Consider the following 27,468-nt stretch of genomic DNA (forward strand, 5'->3'; position numbering starts at 1 on the left):
GGGAAGGGAGGGGAGGGGAGGGGAGGAGGGGAGCTGGAAACCAGGCATGGTGGCCCATGCTTGGAATTCCAGCACTCTGGAAGCTGGAACCCCAAACTTGAGGCTAGCCTAGTTTAAATGGTGAACTGAGGATGTATAGTTAACTCTGTCTGAAAATATAGCATCACAGGTGTTGGAGCCCAGTATCCCAACAATTCAGCTGAGTTACATCAAGTATTTCCCTAAGCTTCTGAAACTCTCCTGAAATGACTATTGGTCTCACTTTTCTGATGACCCAAGGCCATTCCCTGCAGAAAGGTGGAGCACTGGGAGAGGCCATATTTCCAGTAACATCTCCCTGGCCATCTCTGATTAAAGCTGGAACCTGGAGTTGATATTTTCCAACCACCCAAGGCAACTCTTCCAGAGCCTGACCCTTGCCTTTCTGACTTCAGCCAATTAAGTGAAAATGGGTTTAGACTGTTGGCGTAAGCCCAGAGTGCTGGTGGGGCTGGCACAGTCACAGTTTTTTCAAGCTGTTGTCAAGACATTGTGGATAATAGGCAATTTCATCAGCTATGAACCGAAAAGACCTGCCTCAGCCAGAATTTTTGCTGCCAAAGAGATAGGAGAGAATTAATTGCCACCATTGGAAGGGGGCATACTGTTTTGTTTTGTTTTAGTTTGGTTTGGTTTTTCAAGACAGGGTTTCTCTTTATAGCCCGGGCTGTCCTGGAACTCACTCTGTAGACCAGGCTGGCCTCGAACTCAGAAATCCACCTGCCTCTGCCTCCCAAGTGCTGGGATTAAAGGCGTGCGCCACCACCACCCGGCTGAAAGGGGCATACTTATAATGTAGGATCAAATATCTCCCAGCAGCCAAGAGGATGGGAGAAATAACTATTACCTTCCTTACCCTGCAGCCCGAAAGCCAGTCTGTGGGTGAGCCAAGAAGGACATCCTCCCAGAAGCAGGAGGAAGGAAGTCTTGAGAGCTCTGCTCTGGGTCTACAAGGACCTCTCAGGTGGAAAGCCCCATCCTCCTGCAAGCCACAATTATGTGGGAATGGTGAAGGTTTGCCTTCTCACAGAGACGGACTGCTTGTTTCATTGGCATTGGTACTGCCAGTGACTACCACAGGCACCCATATACCCTTGTACCAGGTCCCTTGTGAAGACGTGCCCTAGTAGTAAGCATGAAGTTTTCAGTCAGACCTAGGCCTCAGAGATGAGCTCACTTGAAGTTTCCCTGCTCTCTTGTCTCTGGATGTTGATGGCTTATTCTTAATTCCTTCTTCAATAGGCGTGCATACACACGCATACACACACATGCGTGCACACGAGCACGCAAAAAATGCCCCTCCTCTTAAATAGAAAAAACGATGTGTATGAACATTTTTCATATGCTAGGCACTCACCTAAGTGTTTTATATGCATGATTTCTTTTACTCTTCACAACATTTGGATGAGAGAGCATCTATCTCCAGCGAAGAAAGTTGACTCCTAGAGAAAGGTTTAGTCACTCTCTCAAGGTCCCACAGACGATGGTACCAGTCAGTTTTTCTACTCAGTCCATGCTTTCAACTGTCACTCCACAGTACACTAGCCTGGCCCCACATTATGAAGCACTTCCTTCCCATGGATACAGAGTCATACTGCAGTCACACTCACCGGAAAATGGCATGTGATTAATGCTCTGGGTCCAGGCAGACTGCAGCCAGTGTGGATAGCCACAGAATGTGAAATGCAGAATGCTGGGAGCCATTGTGCCCCCAACCTCTCTCTACTCAGCCTGTGCTTGGGCCAGTTACCTTTCATAAAGCCGGGGTGACACAAACTTATATGCACATGGTCTTTCATGAATTCAGTAGTGCTGTCTTCCAAAGCCACACTCAAAATATGCATGTGAGTTTCCAGGTAGTCCTTTACTCTGTCCCATCTGCCCATTATAGGGACACTTATGATCCTCAACCTAGGCTCCAAGTCTCCAAGGATATGTGACAGTATGCTTGCTGACATATCCAAGCACCACAGTGTGGCTCATTTTCCTAATACATGAGATTGTCTCAAAAGACTTGGAAGGAAAATATCATTTGTGTGACATATTAAATATTTTTAAATAAAGATATCATGATGCCAAAAGTAACATGATACAAAAAAGCTGGGTGTGACTCATATCTATAAGCCTAGTACTCAGAACTAGTGGAGGCAGGACTTGGGCCATGTGAGACTTTGCCACCACTAACAACTCACCCCTCAAATACTCAAAATGACGACAACAAAATCGTGGAGAAAAACATAAACTTTGACAGATTTCGGGTTTTTTTTCTTTCTTCCTTTTGTTTCATTTTGATTACTTTGCATACTTTAAAAGAATACTGAGAATTTCAACTACACTCCAAATGTATCACATAACCCCAGGTACATTTCCTTACCTAACTACTTGATAATCAATAATCACCTTCTTTCTTCTCAACTCCTAGCCATGCTTTGACAGGAATGATGCGTATACTCTGTTTCTAGCAGACGAGTGAGATGAGCCAGTGGCAAAGACCCCAAGGGGAGGCTGCCTAGGATTGACCCGTTTCTGAAAATCTGGACCCGAGCAGAGATCAAGAACCTCCGAGGTACAGAGGCTAGAGAGATGGGCCAGGAAGAGATGCTAAGATAAAGCAAGCCTCCCTCTCCCCACCCTCTAGACCAGTGCTTCTCAACCTTCCTAATGTGGCGACTCTTAATACAATTCTTCATGTTGTGGTGACCACCCCCTCACACACACACTATAAAGTTACACTTTCGCTACTACTTCTTCACTATAATTTTGCTGCTGTTATGAATAGTAATGTAAATATCTGTGTTGTCCAATGGTCTCAGGTAAGTGCTGTGAAAGGGTGATTCAATACCCAAAGGGGTGACAACCAACAGGTTGAGAACCATTGCTCTGTACCCTAGTGTTGCCTATTACACACTTCTGATTTTGAAGCAAGATCTCCCTCTGTGTGCTGGAGCGATGGCTCAGCAGTTAACAGCACTGACTGCTCTTCCAGAGGTCCTGAGTTCAATTCCCAGCAACCACATGATGGCTCACGACCATCTGTAATGGGATCCGATGCCCTTTTCTGGTGTGTCTGAAGACAGTGACAGTGTATTCATATACATAAAATAAATAAATCTTAAAAAAAAAGATCTCCCTCTGTCTACATAGCCCAGGATAGCCTTGACCTTCCTGCCTTAGCCTCCTTAATGGTAGGGATATATATATATATGTGGATATATATGTATATATATGTATATGTATGTATGTGTATACATACATATACATATATATGCTATCATATATATGCCATCATGCTGGCTCTACAATGTACTTAAGCAAAGGGACAGCCTGGGCAGAGAGTAAGGTCCCCTGCAAGAGGGAGCTTGCTGCATCTGCAATGAACAGAGCAGGGATGACTTGTAGACTAACCTGACCAGTTCACCCCACAATCACAGCTTGATTCTATTTCCAGCACAGTGGCTGATTTGCTCTGTGATGGGGATCAAGTCATTTCACCTCTTTGGGACTCTTCTGTAAAATGAAGGTGACTGTGTCTTCAGCCTCCCTCTGCGACTGCAGGGATTAATAAGGTGGTGCTGGAAAAGCAGCTATAAAAATCCTCCTTCTTAGCTGTACACGCTTACCAAGTGTAAATCAAGCTGCCCCATTTGCAGTTGGTCCACAGAAACTAATTAAGCTTCTATTAAGTGCCTGGAACTAGAAACTTGGCCCAAACAAGACTGAGGGCCTGTTTCCTTCAAATATCCATTCCTGCCAGGCAAAATTGGCTTCTGTCAGTTCCCCTCAAATTGAACATGCATAGCCTGCACCCTCTCAGCCTTTCTTCTGAAACTGAGACGCTCTGGGGCTGCCCAGTGGAGTATCACTACCTTTCAAGAAGAGGCAGGCAGACCGGAGGCTCTTCCTGGCTTCTGGCCAACACCCTGACTTGTTTCCTTGACACCCGTACTCTTCCTTGACACCGTGCTCTTCCTTCACCCTCTTCCTCTTTGCTAGAATTCCTATCCTACTTCAACATAGAAGCTTAAACCTCCTTTAATCCCAGCACTTGGGAGGCAGAGGCAGGCGGATTTCTGAGTTCGAGGCCAGCCTGGTCTACAGAGTGAGTTCCAGGACAGCCAGGGCTACACAGAGAAACCCTGTCTCGAAAAAACAAAAAACCAAAAAAACGAAGAAGCTTAAACCTCCAGGGACTAAACCACCAACCAACGAGTACACATGGAAGAACCCATGGCGCCAGCTGCATATGTAGCCGAGGATCAACTTATCTGGCATCAATGGGAAGGGAGGCCCTTGGTCCTGTGAAGTCTTGATGCCCTAGTGTAGGGGAATGCCAGGGTGGGGAGGCAGGAGTGGGTGGGTGAGTGGGTGGGTGGGTGGGGGAGCACCTTCATAGAAGCAGGAGGAGGGGGATGGGATGGGGGTTTGTGAACGGGAAACTGGGAAAGGAGAAAACATTTGAAATGTAAATAAATATAATAACCAATAAAAAAGAAAGAAAGAAAAAAAAGGGTAGCTCAGTTGGTAAAGCACTTGCCTAGCACATAGAAGGCTTTAGGTTCTACTCCCAGAACTGCAAAGAAAAGCAAAGTAGGGAAGGGTGTTAATTTAATTTAAAAAAAGAGCAGTCATTTAAAAATTGATGTGTGTGTGTGTGTGTGTGTGTGTGTGTGTGTGTGTGTGTTTCTGTGTGTCTCTCTATGTGTCCATCTGAGGAGTCCAGAAGAATATGTCAGGCCCTTTGGCATGTAAGTGTTTTTGAGTTGCCCAGTGTGGGTGGTGGGATTCAAACTTAGGTCAAAACAATAAGGAAGCAGGCAAGTGCTCTGAACTGCTGAGCCATTTCTCCAGCCCCAAGTACTCACTTGTTAAAACATTTGTGCGTGTGTGTAACAGGTAAATAAAATATGCCTCTCTGACATAGCATATTTTATTACAGTTTTAAAAATTGTTAAAAAATGTTCATAGCAGCCTTATTTACAATAGCCAAAAGCTGGAAAGAACCCAGAAGTCCTTCAACAGAGGAATGGCTACAAAAAAATGTGATACATTTGCACAATAGAATATTAATCAGCTATTAAAAACAATGAATTTAAGAAATTCTTAGGTAAATGGATGGAACTAGAAAATATCATCCTGAGTGAGGTAACCCAATCACAAAAGAATGCACATGGTATTCACTCACTGATTATTGGATATTAGCCCAGAAGCTTGAAATACTCAAGATTCAACTCACAGACCACATGAAGCTCATGAATAAGGAAGACCAAAGTGTGGGTGCTTTGGTCCTTCTTAGAAGGGGTAACAAAATACTCAAGGGAGCAAATATGGAGACAAAGTGAGGGACAGAAACTGAAGGAGGGGCCATCTGAAGACCATTCTACCTGGGTATCCATCCCTTGTGCAGGCACCAAAGGTAGACGCTGATGTGGATGTCAGGAAATGCATGCTGACAGGAGCCTGATATAGCTGTGTCCTTAGAGGTCTGCAAGAGTCTGACATATTCAGAGGTGGATGCTCACAGCTAACCATTGAACTGATCAAGGCGATCCCAATGGAGGAGTTAAAGACTGAAGAAGCTGAAAGGGTTTGTGACCCCATGAGGAAAGCAACAATACCAACCAACTAGAGCTCCTAGGATCTAAACCACCAGCCTGGGAGCACTTAAGGAGGGACTCATGGCTCCAGCTGTATATGTAAGGGAGGATGGCATTGTGGGGCACAGGTGGGAGAGGAGATCCTTGGTCCCATGAAGGCTGGACACCGAGTGTGGGGGAATTTGAGGGTGGGGAGGTGGGGGGGTAGGTAGGGGCACATCCGCAGAGAAGGAGGAGGAGGGGTGATGGGATAGGGAGTTCCTGGGTGGGGGATGGGGAGGAATGGGGTAAGGGGATAACATCTGAACTGTAAATAAAATATCCAATTAAAAAAAAACAAAAACAACAAAATTGTATGTGCATGCATGCTCATGGCATAGCATGTGTGTAGAGATCAGAGGACAACTTGTGCATCCTGGGGACTGAACTTGGATCTTCAGGTTGACAGCAAGCACCTTTATCTATTGACCCATCTTGTTGGCCCCAGTATATTTTTACTAACTACATGGTCTTCATGCTGTGTTATACATCTCTAAACTTGTTTATCCTACTTATTACCTACATGCATGTAACCTCTAACCAACATCTCTCCAGTTCTGCTCTGTTCCCCACTCCTGGCAAGCACTGTTTTAGTTTTTATCTTTTGGTAGTAAAGTGTTTTTAGTTTCCACATATGAGTATGTTTGTGTGATATATGTCTTTCTGAGTCTGGGTCATTTCACTTAGCATGGTGATCTCTGTGTCTTTAAACATAGTGATCTCTGTGTCTATTAATTTTCCTATTCATTGCATAATTTCCTTATTCTTTATTGTTGAAACAGACTCCATTGTGCCTATGTAGTGTATTTTTATTCATCTGTCTATTGGTAGACATCTAGGTTTGTTCCATATCTTGGATACTGTGGACAGGGCTGCAAGGAAGACAGAAATGTAGGTATTCTTACAGTATGGTCCCTTGACTCCTTCAGCTATAAACCCAGAAGAGAAAATGTTGAATCATATGAATAAAAAAAAATCTCAGAATCCATTTTTTTACTTCCTTCTTTTCTTCTTTTGTTTTAACAGAGCCTCACTTTGTACCTCAGGCTACCCTAAAAACTTGTGATCCTCCTCCCTCAGCCTCAATTATAGGTACGCACCACTGTACCCAATTAAACTCCAAACCAGTAGTAGCTTCCCAGGGGGCAACTTCTTGAGTTTACCCACTTTGCCAGGGTTTATCTCAAATCTTTTTCACTTTCATCTAGGCAGTTTACCAACCTATAGCCTTATGGAAAATGTTAGCAGGATAACAATTTTCAAGGAATTATGGGGAAAGGGGGGAAATTCTGTTCCTAAGATCATTACTAAGTCTCCCAGCAAGCAAATTCAGTTTCAGTTCAGGAACCACTGATGGCTCTCCCTACTCCTACCTCAGTAGGACATCTCATCTTCTGACATTCCTCTGACTTCTCAATAACATTCTGGTGACAACTTTTTATGCCTATTTTCCCTCTAAGCTGATTTATGTCTCCATTTTCTCTTTCTGAGGAAAAAAAAAACCAATCAGAGACTTTCATTAGGTTTTGAGCCACAAGATTAGCTAAATAAGACCTTTGGGAACTGGGACAAAGAGCTTCCTGCAAAGTGCATTTACCTACTTATTTATTTATTTATTTATTTAGAGATGAGGTTTTTCACTACACAACGCTGGCTGGTCTGGAACTTGCTATGTAGAGCACTTGGCACGCACTATGTCTACCACACTGGCCTCCCACTCACAGAGATCCACCTGGCTCTGCCTCTCTATAGTGCTGGGATTATAAACCTGTACCAAGACACCCAGCTTTGAATCTGATCTTTTCACTAATATGCATGCCCCGTGACCTTTGTAATAGAGCTATTGGGATCTTTTACTTGGAAAAGGAATGGACAAGAGGAGGAAATACTTAACATACAATAAATGCATTGTGTCTGGCACACAGACATACATGCAGGGAAAACAGCTATACACATAAAGTAAAAAAAAATAAGATAAAGTAAAAATTTTAAGTCCTAAAATAAAAATGATTTCAAGTTCTTGTCTGCCTCACCCTTTAATGTACACATTTGACAACCACTTTTCAGTATGGACAAGCTGTTTGCAGTGGTTGGAAGCAAATGCAATTCCTACTTCCAGTTATGACTCAATTGCCAGATGGCCTTAGCCACCAAGAGGACAGGCAGACCTGCCCTCTCTTCTAGTACAGTGGATATGTACCAGGCCCCCACTCAAAGAACAAACTAGAAAATGACAGACTTCATTTTTTTGAGCTGTAGAAAAGACAGATTTTGTTGCTGCTGCTGCTGCTGCTGCTGCTGTTGTTGTTGTTGTTTTGAGGCATTTAAGGTAAGAGTGACAACACCTGGTCTGGAAGAGACTAATTTGATTCACAGCTATTATAGTGCTGGCCCACAGCTAACTTAGCTCAGAAACAGAACTGGAAGGGCCCTAGACCAGAAACAGACTTTGATTCTTTTATTTTGTTGTATACATTTTAAATATTAAAAGAAATGTGTTTGTGGGAGCGTGAAAAGTTTGCAGTGTACATTTAACCCAGTTTAGTGGCCAGTTGTTTAGCCTTTGCCTTTTCCAGCTTGGCAATGTGAGCAACAGGCTTAGGACTCAGGATGTTGCCTCCCCAGTGGCGGCAGATCTGTCATTGTAATTGGTCCTAATAGCTACCACCAGCTTAGCCACGGCACCCTTGTCTTCCAAGGTAACCTGTGTGACGACAACAATGGTGTACGTCTTCCAGCGGACCAGGCACCCCAGCCTGGCCTTTCCCTTGATGATGCAGTAGGTCACCCCCATCTTTCCACACAGGGCAGGCAGGAAACCCACCAGCTCAATGGGGTCTCCGTCATGAGCAATCACCACCAGCTGAGCCTTCTTGTTCCCTACCTAGGTGAAGACTGTGTTGATTCCTGCTCGGAGGACAGGCGCTTTCTTAGCTTGGACGTCCCCTTTGCCAGCAGCTTTCTTCTCAGCACAGGCCAGTAGGCTTTACTTCCTCTCTTGCTTTGTCTCTGGCCTGTACTTGTGGGCAAGCTTAAGCAGCTGAGTAGCTGTTCGCCTGTCCGGGGCCTGGGTGAACTGGTTAATGGCAGGAGGTACTTGGAGCCGCTTCTAGAGGATGGCTCTTTGTCGCTGCAGCCTGTAGCGGGCCCTGTAGCGAGCTATCTGACGGGAAGCGTGCGATCTCTTTTGGGCTGGATGTCCTGCTCAATGCCGGAAGTTCTTGGGCCTTTTCTCAAAAGATTGACCACCTTTTTGGCCTTCTCTTTCTTCATGACGGCGCGGAGCCAGGGCCAACTTCTTCTTGGCCTTCTTTCCTTTGGGCATCTTGCTTGGCTGGAGGAGAGAGAAAGAAGAGGAAATTGTGGGTAATAAGTAAGCAGCTGCAGAGATCGAGAGCCCAGAACTCACTCCCCCCCCCTGGGGGTTTTTTTTTTTTTGGTTTTCGAGACAGGGTTTCTCTGTGGAGCCCTAACTGTTTTGAAACTCACTCTGTAGACCAGGCTGGCCTCGAACTCAGAAATCTGCCTGCTTCTGCCTCCCAAGTGCTGAGATTAAAGGTGTGTGCCACCACCGCCCCAACAAAAATTACTCTTAACCACTGTGTTAACTCTCCAAGCCCAGACATCTATCCTTGCAGCTCTTCCAAGGACTAGTTGTGTGGCTTTAGACCTCAACTTCTCTGTGGCTATCAACGTCTTTGCATTTGCTTGGTTGAGTGCTTAGTTTTGTTTTTAATATTATTTTGTTATGTATATGTTAGAGTGCCTGGCTATATGTATAGATATACCATGTTCACACATGTGCCAGGGTAGGTCAGAAGAGGATTCAGATCCCCTGGAACTGAAGCTGCAGCAGTCATGAGCCGCCATGTGAGAGCTGAGAACTCAGGTCCTCTTCCAGTCTCTTAGCTGCTGAACCATCTCTCTACTCTCGATTGATTATTTTTGAGGCACTGCCTCCTGTATCCCAAGCTTGCCTCAAATTCATATATGGAGACAAGAATGACATTGAAACACCTGATTCTTCTGCCTTCACATTCCTAGGACTGAGATTACAGGACTCTGCTACTGTACATGGTTTCTGTACAGTAACCAAGGCTGAATCTCAGAACCTCCTACATAAGCAAGCATTCTATCAGTTATGTCACAAACCAGGTCCATCAATATCCTGTTACCATAGAGTAAGTGGTCTAGGAATATTGGTGTATTATAGGCTTTTTTAAAAGAAAAAAATTTTTGAAACAGGGTTTCTCTGTGTAGCCCTAGCTGTCCTGGAACTCACTCTGTTGACCAGGCTGGCCTCAAACTCACAAAGACTCTGCCTCCCCACCCCTGGATCTAGCATTATAGGCTTTCAATTTAAACACTTAGGAGGCGAGAGCTGGAGAATCTTGTGCTCCAGGCCAGTGTGGGATAAGAATCTGTCTCTAAATACACACATTATAAATAATAGGTTAAAATAGAGGGTCTATTAGCTTTTTCTTTTGTTGCATTCACTGTTCCTTTAGTAAAGGGTCTCACTATGTAGCCCCTTTGGGATTATAGACACATGCAACCCTCCTTCTGTTGGCTTAAAAAAAAAATAAAAGCACGGGTCAAGGTAGGAGCTGGAGATAAAACTTGGTAGTACATTTGCTTAGCATGCTTGAAGCACTGGGCTCAATTCCCAGCACCAAATAAAACCAAATGTTGTGGCACACACCTATAATCCCAGCACTTTTAGAGGCAGGAGAATCAGAAGTTTAAGATATCTTAAGCCGGCCGGGCGGTGGTGGCGCACGCCTTTAATCCCAGCACTTGGGAGGCAGAGGCAGGCGGATTTCTGAGTTCGAGGCCAGCCTGGTCTACAGAGTGAGTTCCAGGACAGCCCGGGTTACACAGAGAAACCCTGTCTCAAAAACCAAAAAAAAAAAAAAAAAAAAAAAAAAAAAAAAAAAAAAAAAAAAAAAAGATATCTTAAGCCACATAGTAATTTCAATGCAGATCTTGACTACAAAATACTCTGTCTTCAAAAAAAATTTTTTTTCTGTAAACATTTTTTTTGATGCCGTCTTTAATGGTCTTCCAGCCACAGGCTTCCAACCACTAGAAAAGGTGTCTGCCCTGAGCCTGTTTTTCTTTCTGTTTTCTTTTCTACTTTTAAAAAATTTATTATTTGTTTGTTTATTAATGAAGTAGTGTCTCACTATATTAGCTGTGTCTGGCCTGGGACTCCATTTGCAGACCAGGTTGGTCTTGAACTCACAAAGATCCACCAGCCTCTGCCTCCCAAGAACTGGGATTACGGGTTTGTGCCACCCCACTTAGCAAGCATGGCTTCCATTTCAGCATTTTTAATGCAAGTAAGTCCTTCTACCATCATTCAAACATTCCATAGGTCAGTAATTATTCCAGGACAATCCTTCAGTTCATAAAAGTTAAACACCAGAACGAATTGCAAAGCTTGCAAGCTTGCTTGTTCCTGCTGCTCTTACTGAACTATGGCTGTCATCTTTTAAATCCTGAGATGATTCTCTCTCCCTGTGATACTAACTGACTTCACACTGTGACACATACACACATGAGAAATGAACTCACACGAAACCTAAAACAAAATGCATTCAGCTAAGTCTCAAATGAGATAAAACAGTTTTTTTTTTTTTTTTGGTTTTTCGAGACAGGGTTTCTCTGTGTAGCCTGGCTGTCCTGGAACTCACTCTGTAGACCAGGCTAGCCTTGAACTCAGATATCCACCTGCCTCTGCCTCCCAAGTACTGAGATTAAAGGCGTGCGCCACCACTGCTCAGTGATAAAACACTTTTTAATTAAAAAAAAAACCTAGGTGTATGAGACAAATCTTTCAGAACAGGAATAATTTTAAGAAAAGGAGTAAAACCATGATTTCTGTTGTTATTTAGAAAAAAGCCTTTACTTCCCCCACACATGCCATTATAGGGGATAGAGCCTGGGTTTCCAGGTCCCTGGAAAAGAGCCTGGGGTTGTGCTAAGTAACACATAAACATCCTCATTACAGTTTCCCCTCCCTCTACTTCTCCCAGGTCCTCCCCCCAACTCACATCTAGCTCCACTCCCTTTCTGTTTTGTTTTTTTTTTTTTTTAAAACAGGCTTCTGCGAGTTAGTGACAAAATAAAATAGGTCCTGGAGCTGAAAAAAAAAAAGTGGACACATGCCCTCATCCCTAAACCAGAAGCTATGTCCATATGATAACCACTTGCAAATGTAAATAAGTTTTTTTCTAAGGTCTTACTGGGGAAAGAAACTACTCCCAAGTGTAGGCTGCATGCCTAATAGTAGATGGCCAACAGAGAACACACTCAAAGGCATCTTTGAAGTTTCCTTGTTTGTGACTGTGTCCTTTGAAAGCTCTCTGGGATGTTTACATTTTTGTTATTTGTTTGTTTGGTTTTACTTATTTGTTTTTGAGACAGACTCTCCCTACGTAGCTCTGGCTGTCCCGGAACTTGCTATGTAGACCAGGGTGGCTTTGAACTCAGAGATTCACCTGCTGCTGTCTCCCAAATGCTGAGATTAATGGTGTGCACCACCACACCCAGCTTGAGATGTTTACTAAAGTAAGAGATCCACCTTGGTTTGGTCATTGAACTTATGTGGCTGAGAGGGGTCGGGTCACATAAGCCTCAGGAGTGAGAAATCAGATATAGGTAAGATCTAGAAATGGGAACAACCTAGGAAGAATGCTGATACCAGAAGAAGCTAGAAATAATCACCGGAATGTAACTCCAAAGTCCATCGAGTACAGTACATTCTGGAAGAAGGCCAGTATGTTAGGGCCAAAGGGCCAGACTCCAAAAAGGAAGATTTTATTTTGTTTGCCTGTTTTTAAAGACAGTCTCATAGAGCCAAAGCTGGGCCATCATGTCCTTATCCTTCACCTGAATGCTGGGATTGCAGGAGAAAGCCATCACACTTATGTGTGTGTGGGGCGGGGGGAAACGTGTCCAGGGATGGAACCCAGAACCTTTTTGTTGTTGTTGTTAGGTTTTTCGAGACAGGGTTTCTCTGAATAGCCCTAGCTGTCCTGGAACTCATTCTGTAGACCAGGCTGGCCTCGAACTCAGAAATCTGCCTGCCTCTGCCTCCCGAGTGCTGGGATTAAAGGCGTGCGCCACCACTGCCCGGCATGGAACCCAGAACCTTATTAATGCCATACAAGCACTGTACCATAGAGCTACAGCCACAGCAGAGAAAGAAAGTTCTTCATCAACCCCCTCCTAGTCCTGCAAAGTGTAACAAATTTCTATCTTCACTCTGTGCTGTTAAAGTTGGTCATTTACAAATCTGTTTGGCAAGCTTTGTAAGGGAAAGGGCCATGCTTTGGCTTAATGGGATTGTTTTCAACTTAACATTATCTGCATGTGAGCTGTGTTTGTGTATGTATGGTTATGTACACCATTGTGTGGGTGTATATGACCATCGAACACATGTGGACTCCAGGAGGAGCTTCGGGTGTCTTTGTCCCTACTGCCCTCTGCCTAGCTGCCTTAAGGCAGGGGCTCTCCTCACTTAACAGGAATCTCACCATTCCAGTAAGGTTGGTTTGTGACAAAAAGAGCTCCTTTGACCTGCATCTGATGTAGGGATTAATCACAAATTTCCAGGCTTTTGCATGGAAAATAGGGGTTTAAATTCAGGTCCTCCTGATTGTATGATAAACACTCTTCTCTACCCATCCATCTCCTCAGCCCCTGGTGGAATGTTTTAGTGTTGTTTTATTTTGCAGGACTGGGGAATAAGGCCTCTCAGATACTAGGCAAGTGCTCCACCACTGAGCTATATAGCCCCAGCCCTGGTGGTGGTTTTCTGTGGGTGGTAGTGGGTTTTTTGTTTGTTTTTGGTGGTGGTGGTTGGTTTTTTTTTTTTTTTTTTTTTTTGTGAGTTCTCACCATGTAGTCCAGGATGGGTTTAAACCTGTAATCTTCTGGCCTCTGCCTTTTGAGTTTGAGGAACGAATACAGGCCACCGTGCTCAGTTTGAAGGCCCTGTTTTATTCATATCTGTAGTCCAGAGGCTGACAGCTGTACTGCATCCCAAGCTTCTCTTTACAAGATTCGTAAAAGAGAAATGGCTGAGGACCAGAAGAGCACTTGCTACTCTTCCACAGGACCTGAGTTCTGTTGTCAGCACACCCCTGAGTCAACAGTCTCACAACCTCCTGGAACTCCAACTCCAGGGGGATCCAGCACCTCTGGCCTCCACGGATACCTGCGTTCATGTGGATGCACGCACACAAAGGCACACATACATTATTAAAGAGTATAACACATAAATATATTTTTTAAAGAAATCCCAGACATAATAGTCCACACCTAATTCTAGAGCTCCAGAGGCTGAGGCAGATAGATCTCTGTGAGTACAAAGCCAGTTTGAGCTGCACAGCAAGTTTCAAGCAGGCTGGAGCTACACATTGAGACCCCCTTTCAAAAGAACAACAGCAACAAGATTATAAACGACCGGGTTGAGCAGAGGGAGGGATTCAGACTCTCCTAGGTATCTGCCACCCAGAGGAAAAGTGAAAGCAGATGAAAACACCCCTTTGGGTGGGGTTGGTTAGATTGTTTTTTTCAAGGAAGCTTGTTTACACGATTCTCTGAGTGGCTCTGTGCTTTGCAGTTAGCTGGAAATATGAAATATAGGCTAGAGGGGACCCCTCAGCCTTTTCTAGAACAAAATGAGTTGCGCTGCCTCTCTCCTTTTCCCTCCAGGTCAGAGATCAGCTCTCCCCCTCATAAGGATACCAGCCAGCTCTTAACCGTTCACACCATCAAAACCATCCAAACTCGTTCATTACTTACCTTTATGAGCCACTGTCAGCCAGAGACAGATGTATATTAAGGAGTTTACAGTAAGGGGGTTACAGGGTGTTGGGTTTTTTTGTTTTTGTTTGTTTGTTTGCTTGCTTGTTTTTTTTTTTAAGAGGGAGACCTACAATGTAGCCTTGGCTGGCCTCAAACTAACAGTCTTTCTGCTTAGTATCCCAAGTGCTGGAACTAAAGGCACATACCTCCAATCCTGTCCTGAGTTTTGTTTTTCCCCTAAGGAAACATTAGTTCTTTTTTTTTTTTAAAGGGGTTTTCAGCTGATTACATTGAGCCCATCCAGAAATAGGAGAATTTTTCTTAATGTCCAACCACTCTGGTCATTAGTCATACTTATTAATTACCTTTGAAACACCCAATATCTGTTTTCATAATTATTTTTTAATTTTTAATTTTAGGGACTAGAGACATGGCTTAGATGTTACGTGGACTTTTGCAAGGGCCAAAGTTCCATCCCCAGAATCACACTAGGCTGCTAATGACTGCCAGTAATTCTAGCTCCAGGGATATCCAGTGTCTCTGGCGTCCATGATCACTGTACTCAATGCACAAACCTATGCCCAGACATACTTGTGTGGGGTGAGGGTCAGAGAACAACTTTTGGGAGTTCTGCCCTGAGCTCTGGGGACAAAAATGCAGTATTGAGTTGTCTTAGTCAGGGCTTTCTAGAGTCACAGAACCTATGAAATGTCTTTCTATAGAGGGAATTTATTGTGATGACCTACAGTCTGTAGTCCAGCTAACCCAATAATGGCAGCTGTGGATGGGAAGTCCAAGAATCTAGCTCAGTCCCATGAGGCTAGTTGTTTGAGCTGATCTTCTGTAGAAGTAGATTCTTTTTTAATTTGTTTGTTTGGTTGGTTGGTTTTTCGAGACAGGGTTTCTCTGTGTATCCCTGGCTGTCCTGGAACTCACTCTGTAGACCAGGCTGACCTCGAACTCAGAAATCCACCTGCCTCTGCCTCCCAAGTGCTGGGATTAAAGGCGTGCACCACCACCGCCCAGCATAGAAGTAGATTCTAACAGATGTGCTATCAAGTAAATGCAAGCAGGCAAATAAGAGTGAATATTCCTTCTTCCAAGGTCCTTATGTAGATTTCCAGCAGAAGGTGTGGCCCAGATTAAAGGTGTGTACCTCCACACCTGGATCTGGGACTTCTTTTGTCCCAGGCTGACCTTGAACTCAGAGATCCCCCTTGCCTCAGTCTCCTGGGATTGAAGGCATGTACTACCTCGCCTGGGCCTAAACCCTTCATAGCCACTATGCCTCAAGATCTCCATGCCAAGATCCAGATCAGGAATTTGTCTCTTTCAGCCTCAAGATCTAGATCACATGTGAGCTCTCCAATTCTGGATTGTAGCTCATTGCAGATATAGTCAAGTTGACAACCAGGAATAGCCATTGTTAGCATTCTGTCTAAACTCCACCTTCACAGTTATCTGACAACACCCAGGTAGGTATGCTCCTCCCCACAGTTACCTGGCAACAGCCAGGTAGGCCTGCCCACTATAAAAGGGGCTGCTTGCCCCCTCCTCTCTCTCCCTTGTTCTCTTGCTCTCTTGCCTCTAGCTTCTCTCTGTTCCCTAGCCTCTCCTCCCTTCCCTCCCCTCCTCTCTCCACGTGGTCATGGCCGGCCTCCACTTCTCTCCTCTCTCTCTCCGCCATCTTCTCCCGTTTCTCTCCCTCCACCTTTGCCCTATCTCCTGAATAAACACCACCCCCCCAAACAATTGGTCTGGTGTTGTCTGTTTTAAGCTGCGCGCCGAAGTCTAACAGCCATTACATGGGTTTTCGTAGCAAACACTTTTAATTGCTTAGTCATTTGACTGGTGCTTTTTTTTTTGTGAGTCAGGGTCTCATGTAACTCAAGATGGTGTCAAATTTGCTAGGAAACCAAGAATGGCCTTGAACTCTCCTGCCTCCGGGATTAACTAACTAACTTCTTTGGTTCTGTTCTTTTGTTTCTTCCTTTCCTCTTTTGCCGCTTCCTCCTTTTTCTTCCCTCTGACACAAGGTCTCACTACTATATATAGCTGAGGCTGGCCTTGAACTCATAATCCTCTTGCCTGCAGGATTATAGATATGGGCCGCCAGGCTCGGTTTTGAGAGGACATTGGCTTTAGTAACAGGAAGCACAGCATAGCTGTCATACACTTCTTGTTGCTCATCTTGCCTGAGCTCTCAGCACACCGTCCCTTCCCCACTACTGCTCCATGCATTCATCCACCATGCCTGCCCTTTGCCAAGCCTCTTCTTTGGTTTTGCGTTGTTATTTCTTTTCGGGATACCAGCCTGGGTCTCATGGGACCCATTTCCTGAAAGATCCATTCTAGATCTCAATTTGATTTTGTTTCTCTACCTCCAAGTGCTGAGATTATGGGGGTGCACCACCCCAGGCTATTAAGCTTCTAGGGGAAGAGGATTGTGCGTTGTTCACTCTTTATGTCACCATGCTCCAGAGGGCCTCATATATAGGCAATCAAAACATTTATTCTGAATTATATATTAAATTTACAGAGCCCACCAGAATATACCTATAGCTGTTATATTTCACAAAGCCTTCTTTAAAAAAAATACTGTTGTTTTTAATTTTATGGGCTTTGGTGTTTTGCCTTCACGTATGTCTGTGTCAGACTGTCGGATCCCCTGGAACTGGCATTGCACACAGTTGTGAGCTGCCATGTGAGTACCAGGTCCTCTGAAAAAGCTAGTGCCCTTAACTACCAAGTCATCTCTCCAGCCCCACTTTCTCTAAGATTGATTTTTTTAAAATATTTTCAATGTGTCATATGAATACAGATGCCCTTGGAGGGGAGAGACATCACAAGCAGTTAGTTATGAGCCACCTGGCTGTGGGTGCTGAGAACCAAACATGGGCCCTTTGCAAGAGCAATACTTGTTCTTAACCGCTGAGCCATCTCTTCAGTCCCCAAAGTGGTTTAGGTTAGCTCCTTGCTGGACAGTTTTAAGAGCAATAATACACACAGAGCAGGGGGCTTTCTATGTAGTTGTCTAGCTGTCCTGGAACTCACTAGACAAGGCTGGCTTTGAACTCATAGAGATAAGCCCAATTCACAAGTACTGGTAATTCCAATGAGTCCAGCTCTCAAAGCCTCTTTTCTGGTTGGGCAGTGGTGCTGCAGGCCTTTAATCCTAGAGACAGGGTTTCTCTGTGTCTCCTTGACTCTCCTGGATCTCACTTTGCCTCCACAGAGTGCTGGGATTAAAAGTGTGAGCCACCATGCCTGGCTCAGAGTTTCTTTGTGTGTATGAAGCTAGCTTGAGACTCATGATCCCCCTGGCTTAATCGATAGTCATTATTTTGGTTTTGTTGATTGTTGCTGTTTTGAGACAAGATCTCACTATATATCTCTGGTGGCCCTCAGTGAACTTCCTTTGTACATCAGAGTGGCTTGGAACTGACAAAGATCTGCCTGCCTGCCTCCTCCAGAGGCTAGGATTAAACGTGTGTACCACCAGCAGCAGCTTGGTACTAATATTTTTTCATTCTAAAATTGTGTGACTTTTCCTTTACATCTAATTCATGGCTGTCTGGAATACTGTTAAAGAAACCGGAGTCTAAAAATACAGGTTTGCACTGGTCCAGTTAGCGTGTGTAAAAGGCTACGTTAGCAAGATTACCTTGTGATTGTGGCAGACTTAAACACTATGCTGATTCTTTCAGGGCTCTTCATGGATAATACTTTTTTTTTTCTTCTTTCAGGCATTAGGTAATCGGAATTTTACCATCCATTTATTTGGGAAAAGCCACACTCCTTCCCTAATTGAATAAACTAGATTCCAGTGATAAGAACAAAAGGTAAGTTTCTCTTGCCTTGTCCCTGGGTGACTCACCTTCATTTTCCCCTGAGGTTTGCCTTCCAGGTAAAAAGTACACAAGGCATTTAGAGTCGGTAAACAAGTTCTTTGGATGGGATGCGCCTGCGTCGTGGCTGTGGCTATCTTTGTGATGTAAAAGTGCTTTAATTTAACCCCTTTCATGCTTATGAACAAATTACCAGAGAGAGTGGTTGGGCGGCAACATTACCGGAAGACTCCGCCCCTCACCCCGGTCCAGCCAATCCGGAAAGGCTGGGTGGAGAACTTCCTTTGTAAGCCCGCCCCCTGGATAATTTAATGCCGCGCGCTGGGCGGGAATGTAAGATGGCGGAGTAGCAACGCGGTACTGTTGGTGTTCAGGTTGCTTGCTGACTTCCTTTCTAGTGGCGGCGGCGGAGGAGGCGGTGGCGGCAGCGGCGGTGACCACTGAGCACATTTGGGTAGTTGCCCAAGATGCCGAATATCAAAATCTTCAGCGGGAGCTCCCACCAGGACTTATCCCAGAAAATTGCTGATCGCCTGGGCCTGGAGCTAGGCAAGGTGGTGACTAAGAAATTCAGCAACCAGGAGACCTGGTAAGGACGCAGTTGGCATCTTGAGTGTACCTGACCTGCCCAGGCGATGGCAACTTGGGGGATGGAGCGGCCGTGGGATTTTTCTGGGCACAGAGGGTGGTCAGAAACGGGCAACTGAGGTTAGCTTGCCCCGCGGGTTGTTCCGTTATTTTATCTCCCGGGAGGGTCGCGTTCATCCTCGCCGCGCACGGTTAGGTGGAGCCAAGATGGAGGGGGGGGGAGGCGATGCCGCTACGTTTGGAGACTGGGGATGGAGGACCTAAAGTCGGGGGCTAATGACCTCCTGGAACGTCTGGAGGGGTACGGGCGCTTAGCTTTGGGCATGGGGACACGTGGCTTGTCGCTTCACTGTGGAGCGACAGTAAATTGGATTCGGTTCGCTTTCGGTCCGTAGACTAGTGTACATCAGAGAACCTATCGCGCTCTGAGCCCCATCATGGTCTTTTGCCTAGAATTGAAAAGTATTTTGGTTGGAAATGGTAGCATTCTGGTTTGGCCTTGGGAACATTGTGTTCTGAGGGCGCGAAAATGCTACCACGTCCCTTAGACTGGCACGCTGTCGGCTTTTCCTATCCTGTCTGGAGGAATCGAACTACCATTAAGTTAAATCCAGTTTATGGGGTAAAGTGATTGCTTTATAGCTCAGCATCCTTGATCTTCTGCAGCATCTCAGCTAAGTCATCCCGAAAAACATAGGGAAACACTAGTTGTAGAATTAGAATTTTTGACCTTTTCCAGTGCCGCTGCTAACAGATAATACAGGCGCTCCGCCCCCTCCTCCATTGTCGCTTCTCAATGTTAAGTGCGTGAGGATTTAGGGAACGGCTTACACGTGAATGTTAATTAACTGAAGACAAAATAATAACGCAGGGAAGAGCTAGCTCAAACAGTGAAGTGAAATTTGAATGTCCTGTTTTTGATGCTTTGCCTTAAAACTCGTCGCCCAGCACTAGTGTGATGTCGAATACCGCTAGGCAGAAGCAGGAGGATAGCCAGCCACAAGTTTGAAGCAAGCCTGGTCTGCCTGTTACTAAACTCTTCCTAGCTGCAGTCATCGTCCGCATGCACTATGAGAGAGTTGCACTATGCACGTGAGGGTTGGTCACCTGCTTCTTTCAGTGCCCCTTCTAACTAGATACAGAATCCTCTAGATCTCATGCACTATATTGTTTTCCTGTAGTAGATGAAATCAGAACACTGGCCATAATGCTTTTTCCTTAGCTTATTTTAATTTTGTTTTTAGAGTTGTTTTTTTTTTTCCTTAGGGGAAATCTACAGGACTCTTTTAACATCTACCCTCTTCTTTCTCTGCCTGTATTGGGGTTGCACACATGAGACATCACTACATCCATAGCCTACAATCTTATCTGTTAGGAGTCAATTTTTTCAACCAATGATCAATTAAATTAGAGAAGATTTATTTTTTTTCTGATAATCGTGTCTAAATGTTTTGTATTTTTCCTTTAAAATGGTTTCAAAATGTGTGTTTGTTAGCTAGTTAAAGGTCTTCTGTAAAGATGGCTTCTGCCTGGATTAGAATGCTGTTTAATTGTGATGCAAATGGTAGGGCAAACAGTGATAGCATCTGTAACCAGGCAATACCTTAGTCAAAAGAGGTGTGCAAGCTGCTGTTTTTATCTCTGACCATTATTACTCTTGGGCCTCAATAAAGCAGAACAGACTTTGAGAACAGCTTAGCTAGGGGTTAAGACTGTTTTTTTTTTTTCATTTAGTGGTTTTCTTTGACCATTTTGGTTATTAAGTCTTCTGTGTTTTCAGAAAAAAATGTGACGACTGCTTTGTCCTTGAACACACCAGAAACTGGGATTATATTTGTGGTGGTGGTCATGGGAGAAGAGAACAACATAGTTTTTTTCTACTGATTAATCTTGATTAAACCCAACTTGGATAATAAGGCTTTTTATGGTTTCTCAAAATTATTTTGTATATGTGTATTTTGCCTACATATAAGTTTAGCCCGGCAGTAGTGGCACACGCCTTTAATCCCAGCACTTGGGAGGCAGAAGCAGGTGGATTTCTGAGTTCCGAAGCCAGCCTAGTCTACAGAGTGAGTTCCAGGACAGTCCCAGCTACACAGAGAAACCCTGTCTCGAAAAACCAGATACACTGAAACTAATAGAAGAGAAGGTGGGGAAGAGCCTCAAATACTTGGGCACAGGGGAAAAGTTCCTGAACAGAACACCAATGGCATATGCTCTAAGATCAAGAATTGACAAATGGGACTTCATAAAATTGCAAAGTTTCTGTAAGGCAAAGGACACTGTCAATAGGACAAAACGACAACCAACAAATTGGGAAAAGATCTTTACCAATCCTTCATCTGATAGAGGGCTAATATCCAATATATACAAAGAACTCAAGAAATTAGACTCCAGACAACCAAATTACCCTATTAAAAAATGGGGTATAGAGCTTAACAAAGAATTTTCAACAGAAGAAACTCGAATGGCCGAGAAGCACCTAAAGAAATGCTTGGCATCTTTAGTCATCAGGGAAATGCAAATCAAAACAACCCTGAGATTCCATCTCACACCAGTCAGAATGGCTAAGATTAAAAACTCAGGTGATAGTAGATGCTGGCGAGGGTGTGGAGAAAGAGGAACACTCCTCCATTGTTGGTGGGACTGCAAGATGGTGCAACCACTTTGGAAATCAGTCTGGCGGTTCCTCAGAAAATTGGACATAGCATTACCCGAGGATCCAGCTATACCACTCCTAGGCATATACCCAGAAGATGCTCGAACATATAACAAGGACATATGCTCAACTATGTTCATAGCAGCCTTATTTATAATAGCCACGAGCTGGAAAGAACCCAGATGTCCTTCAACTGAGGAATGGATTCAAAAAACTGTGGTATATTTACACAATGGAGTATTACTCAGCTATTAAAAACAATGAATTCGAGAGTTTCCTAGGTAAATGGATGGAACTAGAAATTATCATCCTGAGTGAAGTAAGCCAATCACAAAAGAACACACATGGTATTCACTCACTGATTATTGGATATTAGCCCAGAACCTTGAAATGCCCAAGATGCAACTCACAGGCCACATGAAGCCCATAAAGAAGGAAGACCAAGTGAGGGTGATTCGGTCCTTCTTAGAAGGAGCAACAAAATACTCAAGGGAGCAAATATGGAGACAAAATGAGGGACAAAAACTGAAGGAGGGGCCATCTCAAGACCTTTCCACCTGAGTATCCATCCCATGTGCAGTCACCAAAGGTAGATGCTGATGTGGAAGTCAGGAAGTGCATGCTGATAAGAGCCTGATATGGATGTCTCCTCAGAGGTCTTCAAGAGTCTGACATATTCAGAGGCAGATGCTCACAACTAGCCATTGAACTGATAATGGGGTTCTCAATGGAGGAGTTAGAGTGAAGACTGAAGGAGCTGAAAGGGTTTGTGGCACCATGAGGAGAGCAACAATACCAACCAACCACAGCTCCCAGGGTCTAAACCACCAGCCTGGGAGCTCTTAGGGAGGGACCCAGGGCTTCAGCTGAATATGTAAGAGTGGAGGGCCCTGCTGGGCATAGGTGGAAGAAGAGAACCTTGACCTCATGAAGGCTGGATGCCCCAGGGGGTGGGAATTTTGAGGGTGGGGAAGTGGGAGTGGGGGGATAGGTAGAAGTTATATCCACAGAGAAGGAGGAGGGGATAGGGGGTTCCCGGTGGGGGATGGGGTAAGGGAACAACATATGAAATGTAAATAAAACATCCAATAAAAAAAATCGAAAAACAAAAAAAAAATCTATTGTGCTCGACTGGTACCTGTTGAGGTCTGAAGAGGGTGTTAGATGCCCTGGGATTGAAGTCCCAGATGGTTGTGAGCTACCATGTGGGAGCTGAGAATCAATCTTAACTGCTCAACAGGCTCTCCAACCCTAAATAGAAGTTTTGGCTCTAAACTTGGCTTTGAAAAACAGCTAAAATGTTGGCTATTAAGCAAAGTTTAAGAGTTGGGTGAGTTGCTAAGTGTTTTTTTCTGGGGTGGGGAGTATACCTGGGTGATTTAGAATTTGCTATGTAGACCCGTCTGTCCTTGAAACTTAAAAACCTGACTGTTTCTGCTTCCTCTGTATAATTTAAGCCTGTACCATCATGTCTGGCCTCAGAATAGGTTGAGTTCTTTTTTTGCTTTTTGGAGACAAGGTTTTTCTGTAGCCCTGGCTGTCCTTCAACTCACTCTGTAGATAAGGCTGACCTTCCAACTCCAAGATAAGGCAGATCCTCCAAGGATTTGAAGCAGGTAGGTACCTTGGAGGCAGAGACAGGCAGGATCTCTGAGTCAGAAGCCAGCCTAATTTACAGAATAGTTCCAGGCTACATAGTGAGACCCTATATTCTGTAGTTATAAAAACAAGGACTTTGTTAAAATATATATTGTAAGTCTTATAGAACTGAGGACTATAGTGATTTTGCCAAGAACTCCACAAAAAAATGCTAAAGTTTAGAGTTATCTTGTCTTCTAGCAGCTTATGAGATAGAGGAGGCATAAGTGATCAATAACAGCTCTTTAGAGACTTTCATTTACAAACTCTTAAAGGTTTTATGGATGGGTCTTTTACACAGTGATAGAATAGAATGCAAAATATAATAATGTAGATTTTTCTTTATTGACTTGAAGCTTTGTATAAGGTGAGAAGCCACCTTGGTCTAAATGCTTTGAGGAATTTAAGCCTGTCAGACTTTCTAGGGTCAGTTATGAAATTGTATATTTCTTTTCTAACTCCTAATCAAACAACCTGATACTAGGAAGTGGATCTGTGAAGCACATGATACTCTGTTGTCCTTCACTGAAACTCCCTCCATAGATAGAAAGAACTTTGATAGCACATATAAGGCAAACCTGATCTTATTTGAAATCAGTGCACCCAACTTGTACTCTCCCCCTGGAGAACAGAGATCTGGATCACAGAGGTGAGATGTGCAAGAGGAGGACAGACACATTTAGCCATTTGTTTGAAGCTGCTCAACTGTTGGAAATACTTGGTCTATACTGTATGAGCCACAAAACAGAAGTACTTTATCAGAAAATCTTTCCAGGAACTCGAGAGTTAAAAAAAAAAACTCACCTTTAGTTTCAGCCAGATAAAGCAGGCTGATCTCAGGGTTCAAAAGTCAACCTGGACTATATAGGAATTTCCAGGCCAGCCAGGAATTCTAAGTGAGACACTCTCTCTAAAATGGAAAACAAAAAGACTCGAGGAATTCCTTTTTAAAAAGCCACTGCTTCTGAGAGAGTTGAAGTGCTTGGGGGTGGGGGTGGGTGGATACCTAGGGGCCCCTACCCTCCCAGAGGAGAGGGGGAGGGAGGGGGGAAGGATTATGGGAGGGGTGATAGGGACCAGTAAGCAGGAAGTAAAGTGAATAAGTAAAAAAAAATTAATTTAATTTTTAAAAAGTCACTGCTTCTTTGGGGCATACTACATTGAGTAACTTAGAAAATAATTCCTTGAGTTATTCTTTAAACCTGTCCTGGCCATTTAAGAAGGAGGAGAAGGAAGAGGATTATTAAGTATTGTTAATATCATTATTGTTATTATGTCCCACTAAGTAGCTCAGTCTGGTCTCACACTCAGGCCATCACACTTCTGTGTGTCATCATGCCTGGTTAATGCTTTTTATTTTTTATTTTATTTTTATTTTTATTTTATTTTATTTTGGTTTTTCGAGACAGGGTTTCTCTGTATAGCCATGGCTGTCCTGGAACTCACTCTGTATGTAGATCAGGCTGGCCTCAAACTCAGAAATCCATCTGCCTCTGCCTCCCAAGTACTGGGATTAAAGGCATGCGCCACCACTGCCCAGCAAGATTTTGTTTTGAGACACAATTCAGGCTGTCTTCAAATTGCTTATATAACCTGATTTTCCCATCTCAACCTGGAATTAAAAACTGCACCCACACCTAGATAGGATCTAACCCAAGACTTCCTAAATACTAGGGAAACACTCGCAATTGAGCTACAACCTTAGCTACATTCTTTTATTCTTACTGGTTCTCTGAATACAATTTAATAGAACTAATTGTAATTTGAGACCTAAAAATGGATAAGTATTTATAGGAAAAAAATCCAGATACTGGCAAGAAACATAGAGGCCAGGAAGTGAAAGGATATATCTAAGGAATATTTTTAATAATAATAAAAAAGACTCTGAATGGTGCATGAGAAGCTAGGGTTAAACTCTTCCCCCTTTTTTGAGACAAAGTATGTAGCCTTGGCTTTCAACAATTTCTTAAGGCATAGAAATATGAGTATACCACCAAACTTGGTTCAGAGGTAGACAATTTCTTCTTCTTCTTCTTCTTCTTCTTCTTCTTCTTCTTCTTCTTCTTCTTCTTCTTCTTCTTCTCCTCCTCCTCCTCCTCCTCCTCCTCCTCCTCCTCCTTCTTCTTTGTGAGTGTGTGTTTCGAGACAGGGTTTCTCTGTATAGCCGTGGCTGTCCTGGAACTCACTCTGTAGACCAGGCTGGCCTCGAACTCAGAAATCCGCCTGCCTCTGCCTCCCAAGTGCTGGGATTAAAGGTGTAGGCCACCACTGCCTGGCAATAGACAATTTGTTGGCTAACTATAGAAATGGAAAGTTTCCCAGGTTTCCCCATAGCATTACATACCTCTTTAGAAAAGACAGAATTAAAGTAGGTTCTTTTGACTGACCACAGAAACGTCTTTCATTTTTTTATACTTCCATTGCCTCAGCTTTAATTGAGAGATGCAGTGATGGTTTACTTGAGTATATACACAGGTATAATGAATGGTACACAATTATATTCTTTTCTTCACTGTTTGTTTAGTTGGTTTGAGACAGGGTCATAAACTGGCCCAGACTGCCCTGGAGCTCACTCATTTATCCTAAACTGCCCTCAGCCTACTCTGTCTTAATTATAAGTGTGTGCCATCAAAATTGAATTTGGAACCAGGCATGCTGGTGCCTCTGGAGGTAGTGGCAGGAGAATCAGAAGTTTGAGCTCATCTTCAGCTCTATAGTACTTGCAGGCCATTATGAATCACATGAGTCCTTTATTGTCACCCAAAAAAGAAAAAAGAAAAAGAAATTTGAGTTTTGAGAGTAGAGAGTAAAGCTCAGTGGTAGATCACTTGCCTAGCATGTGCAGAATAATGAGTTTTATTCTCAGTGGCTGAGTTGTAGACTTATGGGCAGTTGGAAAAAAGCAAGAAAAGTATGTCTTACTCAGTGTTTTATAACTTTCTGACTATATTTTTTCTGCAAACTAAAGTTTTCCTGTAAAGCTATGGTATAATGTAACAATAAGTATATTTACACTGATAAAAGTCAAGGGAAGCCAGGCAGTGGTGGCCTACATACACATCACAGTGCCCAGGAGGCAGAGACAGGCAGATCTCTTGAGTTCAAGACCAGCCTGGTCTACAAAACATGTCTAGGACAGCCAGGGCTCTGTTTCACAAAGAAACCCTGTCTCAAGAAGGAAAAAAGAAAAGAAAAAAATCAAGATATATAAAGCACCCCTATTGATTTATGGATTACCAAAAGGGTCTTTTCTATTTGCTTCGAGATGATTGCATCCACTTTCTTCCTGCTCTCAATGGTTTTCTTTGAATACTGCCTTCATCAGGTTTTAGTATCTGAGGAATACTGGCTTCAATAAAACAGTTGGAACCTGTTTCCTTCTCATCCGTTTCTGGAAAAGACTGAAATTAGCATTAATTCTGTTTAAATGCTGGCAGAATTCTCAGATTATGCTGGGTGTTTTGTTACCTAACTTTTTTTTTCATACAGTGTATTTTGATCCTATTTTCTCCTCACCCAAGTCCTTCCAGTTCCTTCCACCTCCTTACGTACAAAGCTGTCTTCATCGGTTATCTTAGAGGCTTATCAGTGGTATTGATTTTTCTCACTCATATATAAACTAGCCTTTTATTTATTTTGTTGGTTTTTCTTCTTCTTTTTTAGGTTTTTCGAGACATGGCTTCTCTGTGTAGCCCTGGCTGTCCTGGAGCTCACTCTGTAGAACTTAGAAATACGCTTGCCTCTGCCTCCTAAGTGCTGGGATTAAAGGTGTGCACCACCACTGCCCGGCAGTTTTTCTTCATTTTGCATGTAAGTAAGTCTTTTTTTGTCAGTCAGGGTCTCTTTTTATGTAGCTACCTTGTCTTTAAAATCACCATCACCCTTCCTCAGTTTCTTTAGTCCTGGAATTGCAAATGGACGCCACCAACACTGGCCCAATTTTGTAGTTTTGTTTTGGTTTTTAAAGACATAGTTTCTCTATATATCCATGGCTGTTCTAAAACTCTGTGGATAAGGCCAGTGTCAAACTCATAAAGAGATCTGCCTGCCTCTGCCTCCCAAGTGCTGGGATAAAAGGCATGTGCCACACCCAGCCATTTCATGTTCTTACATGAGACTGACCTAATCTCATCTCTCTAGACCAGAGTAGTTAGCACAGAAAGCTGGCAGGGCCCACATCTTGTTTCATTTACCATTGCACATTCCTAGGTATGTATGTAGTTGGTATGTGTGTAGTATGTACATT

The 27,468-nt window shown here is 43.7% G+C and overlaps 1 protein-coding gene and 1 pseudogene across 1 annotated transcript in view; one reads left to right on the forward strand and one right to left on the reverse strand.

The window, feature by feature from the left end:
* Nucleotides 1–8,203: 8,203 nt before the first annotated feature.
* LOC114621214 lies at nucleotides 8,204–8,997 on the reverse strand (annotated as a pseudogene).
* Nucleotides 8,998–18,650: 9,653 nt separating this feature from the next.
* Prps1 (phosphoribosyl pyrophosphate synthetase 1) overlaps nucleotides 18,651–27,468 on the forward strand; it is a 17,536-nt gene continuing 8,718 nt past the window's right edge. The window contains exon 1 of the mRNA XM_028767470.1: nucleotides 18,651–18,926. Within this exon, the coding sequence (XP_028623303.1) occupies nucleotides 18,805–18,926 (122 nt within the window). The 5' untranslated portion in view covers nucleotides 18,651–18,804. The remainder of the gene's footprint in view (nucleotides 18,927–27,468) is intronic.

Source organism: Grammomys surdaster, unplaced genomic scaffold (genome assembly GCF_004785775.1).
Source record: "Grammomys surdaster isolate TR1022 unplaced genomic scaffold, NIH_TR_1.0 173, whole genome shotgun sequence".
Taxonomy (NCBI): Eukaryota; Metazoa; Chordata; class Mammalia; order Rodentia; family Muridae; genus Grammomys; species Grammomys surdaster.